Consider the following 10,780-nt stretch of genomic DNA (forward strand, 5'->3'; position numbering starts at 1 on the left):
GTATATCAATTACTGTTTATCCGAATACTATATATGTCCGAAATATGTACACTTAATAAATGCCTTACCAGTTAAACTTCAATAATCCAAACTTTCCTTGTTGTTATCTGGTTTAACAAACCTTATCAACTATTTGTTACATTTTGTAAATCCATTTAATGTTTTCTCCATTATTGAACCAACATTACTTGTAATTTGAATCGCCAGCTTTGAACTGAACGCGGGTTGAATGTTACAACAGGTCAGCCATTTGCAATGTCGAAAATCATGACGTAGCAATTTAATTCTACTCGGATAATTTATATCTAATCAAGGAAATGTGTTTTCTGAATGTTTCTTACTAGTAAAATGACTTGTTAGCATAGAAAATGAACTGTGATTCCAGTTTATATAAGATGGTTATTACTCGTAATTATCGGTGGATTAACAAACTGAAAACTCGCGGGACCTAATACGGTAGTGAATCTACGTAATTAATTAAACTTTGATCAATTTTGTTTTTCTTTAATTATTTTTGCCGTCTTTCTTTTACCGTACCGTCTGCCCAAAACCAGCAATTATCTCCTAATCATTAGACAACATATGGCACGCGAAGAGACACGAGTGTGTTGTTAAAGCAACCAATTTTAAGCGACTGCTTTGTCACGGTCAATTTGCGATCCGCGCGGGGGGTAAATTGTGTAACCGTTAGATAAACAATAAACTTGCTAATCACCTGCGGGCGGTAGCAAATATAAGGAGGCGGAGTTTAGACTGATCGAGACGTGTGCAAAACACATTGAGTCGGCAGAAAGCAGTGTTGATTGAAGTGTTATTTTAATCGACAGCTTACGTCACGGGTTGCTATTTTCGGCGTATGACCAATTTTAAGGAAGTACAGTGGACGTCATGGCTTTTTTTATCGGCGTATGGAAACAATTATCGGGCGTAATATACGGCCGTACGCCGCTTAGTGCAAGCCCTGCCTTTCACCACTCAAAATGTGCAGCTCCATGAGATACACATGCATGCCAAATATCAAGTTGCTATCTTCAATATTGCAAAAGTATTTATAAAATAAGCGATTTGGGCGGCCACATATATTTGACCTCTGACCATGAAGGATGACCTTGACCTTTCACCACTCAAAATGTGCAGCTCCATGAGATACACATGCATGCCAAATATCAAGTTGCTATCTTCAATATTGCAAAAGTATTTATAAAATAAGCGATTTGGGCCACATATATTTGACCTCTGACCATGAAGGATGACCTTGACCTTTCACCACTCAAAATGTGCAGCTCCATGAGATACACATGCATGCCAAATATCAAGTTGCTATCTTCAATATTGCAAAAGTATGCATAAAATGAGTGATTTTGGCCACATATATTTGACCTCTGTCTGACCTTGAAGGATGACCTTGACCTTTCACCACTCAAAATGTGCAGCTTCATGAGATACATATGCATGCCAAATATCAAGTTGCTATCTTCAATACAGCAAAAGTTATTGCAAAATGTTAAAGTTGGCGCAAACAGACCAACAGACAGGGCAAAAACAATATAGTAGTGGGGGACATAAAAAAGGATGTTGTTTCGCTTGCGGTTGTTAAATCCATACAGGGCTTCCCGCTGGCACAGCTGCTGATATTCGGATCTGAATACTTAAACTTATTCAGACCTTATTCTTAACCGTTGCGCGTTTTACGATATCGGATTTTAGGCGGGAATACAACTCAGTGAAACTATTCAATTTCTTATACAACATTGAGAATATTAACAGTTATTGAAATTAACAATATCAGCGACATCTTTTTAAAGACTAAACACCTTTTTAAGTATGGAATTTAACATGTCAATAAAATACATTAATACCAAAAAAGGTTTCTTTAATATTGTTCACATTAAACCTTCAGAGCTCCAGATAAGGGTCGTTTTTTCGTAATTACGAGTTATTTTTAAGTCCGTTACGTATTTATTTTAAAATCTTGTCGTACCATTCAGAATTACAAAATCAAGTTACGAACATTATTTTTACATCGGTTCATATCGATTTTATCGAGTTATTTTCGCGTATTAAAGATCTTTGCAGTGCTTATATAGAATCAATGGTTATCGGGTTTGTTTAACAAAGCGCATTTTTTCCAATAAAAGCGGCGTATACAGTCTATCTGTTAAAAAACGATGGCGGCGCCCAGAGAGCGTCCAAAAAAAACTGCAAAGCGTCCAAAAACACGCTTTTAACATATTGTACGCAAAGTGAGCCGAAGTTTAATGTTTAGAAAGACATAATAGAAAAGATCTTATACGATGTTGTATGTTCAGTTTCCGACACAGTCATAAACTAAACAAAAACGCGACACGACGGGTCCAAACTTAAACACACAAAAAAGAAAACATTGAACAAGTGAAAGGGACAAGTCCCGTGTCTAATCGTTGAAAAGATTGAAGGGGAGACCCGTTTTAATTGTGAAATATGAAAAAATTCATCTAAGGCATGCAATCAAGAATAGTTTTGGCATATGAAGGTATTTGAAAAATAAAATTGTATTATACTGAAACTCGTGTAAATAAAGTTGCTAGTATGTTAATTTTGATTTTTTTTGCATGAAAATAACCATTATTATTTTTTTTTAGGTCATTTATAAAAAATAAGAATTATTTTCCAAAACTTAGTAGTAATGTTAAGAAGAAAATTACAGAGTTAAGAATTCTTTTTGAAAATCTGGTAGTAATTTAAGAATTTCACAAAACCTTATCTGGAGCTCTGACCTTTAAAGTGTCGCTTTAACTTTTTTCCGTGTCTTAACTTAATAAGCTACGTTAGCGTTACCGATCGCCGAAATCGCCATTGGCGATTACAATTCTTAGCTGGCGATTAAAAATCAGATTTTTATGAAATTGGCGATTGGAAAAAAATAGACCCTATGCTTTACAAATGCACAGTCTAAATGCCTGTTTTCAGGCCGTAAAAATCGCCAGAAACATCGCTAAGATTACACAGATAACACCCTTACCGGAAAGGCCCCAGGGGATAATGACGACCGCCTAGGTCGATAATCCACATGGCTAATGTCATAATTGGTCACGCTTTACACTGCGACCAGACTTTTTGAACATTTGGGTTACTTGGGGATTTACGTGATGACTGAATCTCTAAAGCGTGCTGTGTAATGACCTATGCTATAGGTGTTATGATTCAACGTTATCGAATCGACCAGTACGGAATTGTCATTTAATCAGATGGGCGGAGTTATGGCATTGGCATAGCCACTATAAACTAATTTCCCAAGACACAACGATTTTGATTGGCTAAAAAAAGTAGATAAGAGTTACTTCCCTTTACGGTCGCTATGCGACTTGAAAGACCGATTACAAAGTGGGTTGCATATTCTGGGAAAAATGGATGCTGTGAGTGAAAATGGAAAGTCGAAGCAACAGAAATTAACACAATTGTTTAGAAAAGAAAGAGGACAGAATAATGTAAACTCAGGAAATGACCAAATGTTAGGTTCGCGATTGGAGGACATCTAAAAAAGTGCAGACATGAATGCAGAATCGGAAACGTCTATACCTGTCAAGTCTCACGATTTCGTCGTGAGTCTCACGGTTTTATGACATGCTATGACCGTCTCATGCTGACTTAGTAATTTCCTGCGCATTTCTTCAAAAACACAAAAAAAATGAACAAAAGTAATGTTTGGATTTCATAAAATGTCGTATAATTACTACCGAGACGGGCGGGCTGTTTTAGTGGCTTCAAACCTAAATACCACATGTACCGAAAACTGTTTAACGGTGTTAATGTATCATTATCACTACGCCACCGGTGTCTTTTTAAACAAATAAATTGGCTGCAAAGTGTCAGTATGTGGCTCACCACCAAAGAAAAATTTTCAAGCAAAAAAGGGAAATTTCAGAAACAAAAAGTCTTAATTTTGCTCAGGAAATAACCCCAAAACGCACCACAGACAATCTAGGATCAAAACATTTTCGGGAAGGGGGGGGGCAGACACCCCTAGATTTGGCGACTAAGTTTTTTTCCTTAGCGCCAACCTAGAATAAGCCGCGAATCGTTTGCTAAAAACAGTTAACAAAAAGGGCTATACGTTCTAATTCTTAATGAAATACAAAAATAAGTATAACATAATTAATAACGTCCATAAAAACACACAGCAAGATCAAAGTTTTAATGGTTAACTAATAGAGGGATTTCAGGAAAGGGAGATTTTTACCCTAACACCGTCACGTCCGCCATATTGGAGGCAGTCTTGAAATTTTCAAAGCGTTCTATTGTTGTCGATAAACAAATACAAATAAAGAGAGTTATATGTTGCGTTAAAATATGTAAATGATGGCAAAATCGAAAGAAAATATGCAGAAATCGATTGCTTACAAAGATGGACTGACTAATGATGAAAAACAGCGATATGAAGGGAAATTATCGATTGTCGGTGGACTTGATCCGTACGAAGAAAAATTGAGTTGGACACAAGATGTTAATGTGTTGCCGACAATAACGTATCCAGACATAGTGAATTATTTATTATTCACACCAAGCCCATACACCAAGGATGATTTAAAAGCTTACAAGTCTTTAGAGGCTTACAACCAGTTTGTGTGCGGATGGGTCCGTGATAAAGTCGGGATTGTACATGGTCAGCATGTGATTGTAATGGCAAAGGTATTTATTGTTTTGAACTTACAATCTTAATTTCTACATTTTCAAAATAAACTTTCTTTCATGTCAATAATGACTCTTTGTTGGTGATTTAAGCATTTGCTGAAGTGCCACAGTAGTCTGCTTGGAAAAGTGTTGATCGATGACTGCCTTTAAACTTTACACACACAAAAACATTCTGACACGTTTATGCCCTGAATGGTCTAACATCCTTCTTGGTCACATGATTGGGCATGGATATTCTTTCCAAACGTGCATAATATCACGGCGATGTACTCAAAATTATTAGCTTCTTATTAACTATATCGCTATATTATAATATGTACATGAATGTGTTGTAAATTCCAGGTTCTCCACTCACAGAGAATGCGGGAGAAGCCATTAAGACCCTGGATTATCGCCACTAAAGACGGGAACATTGTTTCTTGCCACTGCAACTGCATGGCTGGACTGGGCGAGGCATGTACACATGTGGCGTCACTTCTATTCGCCATTGAAGCTACGGTTAAAGTACGTGACGCGAAAACTGTGACCGAGTCTAAGGCTTACTGGCTTTTGCCATCAGATTGCAAGTCTGTGTCATATCAGGAGGTGAGGGACATTGACTTTGTGTCAGCAAAAACAGCAAAGAAGCAGTTAGATCAAAAACTAGAATCTTTGTGTGCCTCAACACCTGCTATATCAGAGACCCCACTCAAAAAGTCAAGAAATGTGCCTGAAGCGACAGCAGAAGACTTTATGGCTTTTGCCGAACAATTGAGCAAATTAAACTCTAAACCAGCCATATTATCACTTGTTCCCCCCTTTGCCCAGAAGTATGTGCCAAAGTCAGACACTGATGATTTCCCTACAGTGTTGACCGAACTTAAAAACGAAAAAGTAATTGGAGAGTGTTATACGGATGTTTTGCATGCTTGTGCCAACATTGAAATAAAGTGTTCTACCCAACAAGCCGCAAATGTGGAAGAACAAACCAAAAAACAGGCGAATTCAGTTATGTGGCATCGTTTTAGGGCAGGGCGGGTTACAGCGTCAAACGCAAAAGCTGTTGTAAAGACCAATAAATCTGACCCTTCGCAAAGCCTGGTGAAATCGATATGCTACCCAGACTCAAATGGCTTTACCTCTTTGGCGACAAAATGGGGGCGCGACAATGAAAAACGGGCACGAGATGTGTTTATGAATGAAATAGGACCAGTTCATGATAACAGCATGATAACGGACAGTGGTCTTGTGATTAGTCAGACACACCCATTTATTGGGGCATCGCCAGACGGCGTATTCACGTGTGATTGTTGCGGGGCTGCGTGCATTGAAATCAAATGCCCATACAGTATACGCAGTGAGGAACTCAATAGTGAGACATGTGATTTCTTAAAAGAGACAGATGGACAACTTCATTTAGACAAAAATCATCAGTACTATTACCAGATCCAGACGCAGATGGGTGTGACTCGCATGGAAAGGTGCTTTTTTGTTGTGTGGACGGAGAGAAACTGTCACATAGAAGCAGTGATGTTTGACGAGGGTTTGTGGCAGACTATTTGTGAAGAAGCAGAAAAATTCTTTAAATCGGCAATACTGCCAGAATTAGTTGGGAAGTTTTACACGACATTACCAGGATCTGTCTTAAAGTCAGTTGATGTGAACAAGAAAGTAGTGACTGACAGTCTAAATTGTTACCCCACCAATGTGAGTGATGAAACTTTATACTGTCTTTGTAGTCAGGTGGAACACGGTGAGATGATAGCGTGTGATAACACTGAATGTAAAATTGAATGGTTTCACTACAGGTGTGTTAAAATAGAGAAACCACCAAAGGGCAAATGGTACTGCCCTGACTGTCGCAGATTACCGGCATTCAAAAGGAAGCGGATTGTGTAATAAGTTGTAACCTACTGTAGGAGGAGTATGGCATTTAAACTTTAAGTGATTTTGTAAGAAAAGTTCATGTGTAAATATTTGTAAATGCTGTTTTGTATATATTTTGTATATATAATATTACTGTTCAGTTGTCAATTAAAAAAATTCAATAACTATGAGGGAAATTAAAACACATTCAATTAGAAGGGTTTAACTTGATGTACTTTATTAAAACCATAACTGTTTTGCTCATTACCTGTATATCATTGTATATTTTGTAAATGTTTTGTATATATTGTAAGCTTTCAAGATTAATAAAATGTACATATATTGTATACATCACTACTGATCTAATGAGACACGGACGCGTTCTGAGCAAACTGGGCTTTATGCATGTACTTAAAGTGTCGTCTCAGATCAGACTGTTCAGTCTGCACAGGCTTATTCGCGAAGGCCTTTTTCTAATTTATGACAGTTGCTGTTAAAATGAAGTCTCTTCTTAGCAAACATCCAATTGAGGAAGACAGTGTCATCCCTTATTCGCCAGTGCAGACTGCACAGGCTAATCTGGGGCGACACTACGCACATGCACTATACCTAGTTTTCTCAGAACATGACTCAAATAATAAGATAGTACAATCAAACATTAGAGCAATATTCTAAAACATGTTTGAAACCTCAATATCGGATATTGTACAATGTACAGTACACGTTTCCTGAATTAATTGCAATAATGTTTACTAACATGATTTGGGTTGAATATTTGCCACACATTTATATGTACAGTATTTATTTATGAAAAATTGATACGGTTAAACCTCTAAATATTAAAATCTTTGTTGCTCTTCTAATGGTTTTTATTTTGATTATTCTCAATACATGTATGTATATATGCATTCAATAAATATTTATGTTCCTTTCAAAGTGTAATATTGATTACTCTTGCTCTTATAAATGAGAATCAGTCCATATAAACAATCAATGAGAAGCATTTCACTCAAAACAAACAACTGAGTCATTCATGTTAACTAGAGAACAACAGACATGAGCTATTTTGTCGATCACTGTTACTACACCCGCTTGTCCGGAATTAAGAAAACTGATAGGAATTGTTCCGTTCAAAAATGTGTATTTTTGTCTGACAGTCCCAATAACACGTTCCACGTGTATACGTACATTAGCCAATTTTCTTGTGGTTTCCAAATCAACCGGAGAAAGCTGGTCTCTCCCCTTTGTGAAAGCAGGGATATTCACTTGGGCACACATTATTCCTACACTGTCTCGTATATCGAACCCTCTGTCGGCTAATATAAGATCACCAGGTAATAACTTATCAAGAAAGCCGCTGTGCTCTGTAATATATTTATCGCTAACTCTTCCGCCCCAAGCTTTAGATATGAAAGAAACAGTTCCTTGTGGTGTGATACCTATAAGAAATTTGATGGTGTTATGATGTTTGTATGAGGACCAGGTTTCTGCACGCGCTTTCAGATTAGATGGTCGCTCTATGTTTACTTCAAAACAATCTATGATAACAGCACATTTACGTCCAAAGTTTTTTTCGAAACTGCATTGGCATTGTCAACTGTAATGACTCGCGGTCTGGCCAATGAACGAATGGTTTCATCCGTAAATACATCACATCAATAACACTTGAAAATATCCTAGAGACAGAAGCCTTCGAAATGTCGAAATCGTACGACAAGAAAAGCACTGATAAATTCAGTCTTAACCGCATGAGTGTGAGAACTAGACATCTAAATTTGTCCAAAACATCCATGTTTTGCAAGAATGGCTCAAGGTAATTAAACAGTGTCATAAGTAAAGCAAATGTGGCAAGTCCAGTCAGGTTTTTAACTTTCTCATCGTTGTCTTCAAAGTCTTTTGGTGAAAACCTGCGGTCATTTTTCTCACAGTTTTTCCGTAATGTTTCATTTTCCTGTCTAAGAGCATTAATTTCACTGTCCATGGCACGAAGGTAGTTTCCATCCATTTCAGTCTGACATGACATGTCCTTATCGTCTTCGTCTGTCTGTTCAGACACAGAGACGTCGGGCTCTTTCGTAGTTTCAGCGAAAAGCTCCAGTTTGCGACGCTTCCTCTCTTTCATTCGGTTATACCGGCTGATACTAGGCGTAGTCCCTGTCTCAACCGACACATCTTCATGTTCTTGATTTCCTCCGAGACGTAATGTAGGACACCAATCTGGGTTGTTACGGTCATACAGCCCTGCTTTTTTCCCTGAAAAGATCAATAGTTGTGTAATAATTATAATCTGTAAGCACATATATGCATTCCTTTTCATGAAACATTTGTATAATACAGTTTGCTAAAACACGTCATCACTAATTTCATAGCTTTATGTTTGGCAAATGTGGGTGGGGTATGGCACAAAAACATGTAATTTATGTAGCTTTGTTATTTTATTAACATGTATATTTCCTAACAAAGAAAATAATTCGCACTTACCGCTTAAAAAATGGACTGAACACACCCTGACATTATCCAGATTTTTATTTTCGAAGTTCTGGTTAATTTTGGCTAACCATTCACGACGCCGGTCCTCGCTCAGTTTCTCACATTCAGAGCCTTGATTTTTTATCACTGCTGGAAGTCTATAGAAATTCAAGTCCTTTTCACGGTCCTTTCTATTCGAACAACCAATAATTGCACATTTCAAAACCATTTTGTCGATATGTATCACATAAAATCAGAAAGTTAAATCAGCTTTTGTGTCTGTTCATTCAGCGTATCGCATTATCGGTTTATCAGCTAGCCTCCGAAATGGCGGACATCCGGTGAATTACGTAATCGGAAATCCCTCTATATGACATTCCACGTAACTTATTATTTTCGTCTAAATTGAATACTATATATAGAGAAACAATATATTTATAACCGACCAATGAGGTAACATTATGCAACTTTCAATTTACACAGTGCTATATGGCAACAATATGGAATTTGAACAGTGATAGTGTTTTAAGGTCTGGACTATCATTACTTGTAAGTTTGTATAAACATTCTTCTAATGCAATTAGTAAAATAATGTTTATATTTTATGTTTAATAATTTATTGCATGATTATTCTGTGCTGTTATATGAATTTGATGCTGTTAAAGCTTCCGACATGAATTCATGTCGGAACCATGCTATTGCAAAATAATGTTAAACGATATGAGGTTGATGTAAATCGACCTCATATTTTTAGGAGTAACGTGTGCCCAATATTTGTATAATTAATTTTTCGATCCCATAAATATTATGCCTAGATCGTTTATTAAAATATTGTTATGTCGGCTTCCTTTAAACCGGATGATTTACGCCCCATGTGTTTGACGAACAGGTATGGTGTTCGAGCAGTGACATAAACATGTTGTAATTTGTTTTAAGGTAGCAAATTAGTCGTCTTTCCGAGTCTTATATATTTCAAATTAACAATACACGTTTATGCCTTTTGGTAATAAAGTTTATTTTTTGTATTAGTGTCATTTCGTGACTATAATGAGTACTGTTTTGCGAGTAAATAAGTAAATTTGACAATAAAGGTTCACTGGAAAGTCCACCATACTAAAAGTAGTTTCCCAATTATTTTGTTAACTTTTGACATTCTTTGATGTTTTTCTTTTGGATATTTTAGGATTGTTGGCGAGTGTTGTGTGGACTTTTCATTTGTAGTACCTAACATTAAGTGTATACAATATTTTGACCAAAGGAATTTGTTCAATTTAACTCTGTTTGTTATTTTGATAATTTCATGCATGCGCTGTATATTTCTTCAAAAGCAACATTTTGCATAATATTTTTTTATTAGCATTTACTGATCTGTTCTACAAGTATTTACAAGCCTATTGACATATAAATTGAAGTATTTGCCATAATATTTATTGAACTATTCCTATGTGAAAAATGAGCCTTTTTACACTTTACTGTTTACATGAACCTTAACAAAACATTGTCATTGACATCGAGCGCCTATGGTTCAAACCTCAAACGAAATACAAAGAAGACAATGCATTGCAACCGTTTTCAATTACATACAATAAAATCCAAACACAAGAACCAATACTGACCACTAGAGTGAACTTGGACTCGTTTTTTTAGAGAACAGGCAAATGGCTGCCAGCTTTTCCCTCCGATTTGATCATGTGACTACACTCACAAAAATATCATGTTAAAATAATAAGTACGGGTTATAAAGCACTAAACAAATCTGGAGAAAGTCGACCCGGTCACAAATAATAATCAATCG

General features: G+C 36.6%; 1 protein-coding gene across 1 annotated transcript; it reads right to left on the reverse strand.

Moving 5' to 3' along the window:
- Window positions 1–6,895: 6,895 nt before the first annotated feature.
- On the reverse strand, window positions 6,896–9,350 carry LOC127874824 (uncharacterized). The gene is made up of 2 exons (XM_052419461.1): window positions 8,998–9,350; window positions 6,896–8,769 (listed from the first exon to the last, which is right to left on the reverse strand). The coding sequence occupies exons 1-2, from the start codon at window positions 9,212–9,214 to the stop codon at window positions 8,072–8,074; spliced, it is 915 nt and encodes a 304-aa protein (XP_052275421.1). The 5' UTR covers window positions 9,215–9,350; the 3' UTR covers window positions 6,896–8,071.
- Window positions 9,351–10,780: the final 1,430 nt, after the last annotated feature.

This window comes from Dreissena polymorpha, chromosome 1 (assembly GCF_020536995.1).
Source record: "Dreissena polymorpha isolate Duluth1 chromosome 1, UMN_Dpol_1.0, whole genome shotgun sequence".
Taxonomy (NCBI): domain Eukaryota; kingdom Metazoa; phylum Mollusca; class Bivalvia; order Myida; family Dreissenidae; genus Dreissena; species Dreissena polymorpha.

Excerpts from the sequence above, each read along its gene's own strand:
- LOC127874824 (XM_052419461.1), bottom strand. The coding sequence starts at position 9,214 with ATGGTTTTGAAATGTGCAATTATTGGTTGTTCGAATAGAAAGGACCGT. Across the intron at positions 8,770-8,997 it reads TTCAGTCCATTTTTTAAGCG|GGAAAAAAGCAGGGCTGTAT; the intron begins GTAAGTGCGAAT and ends TGATCTTTTCAG.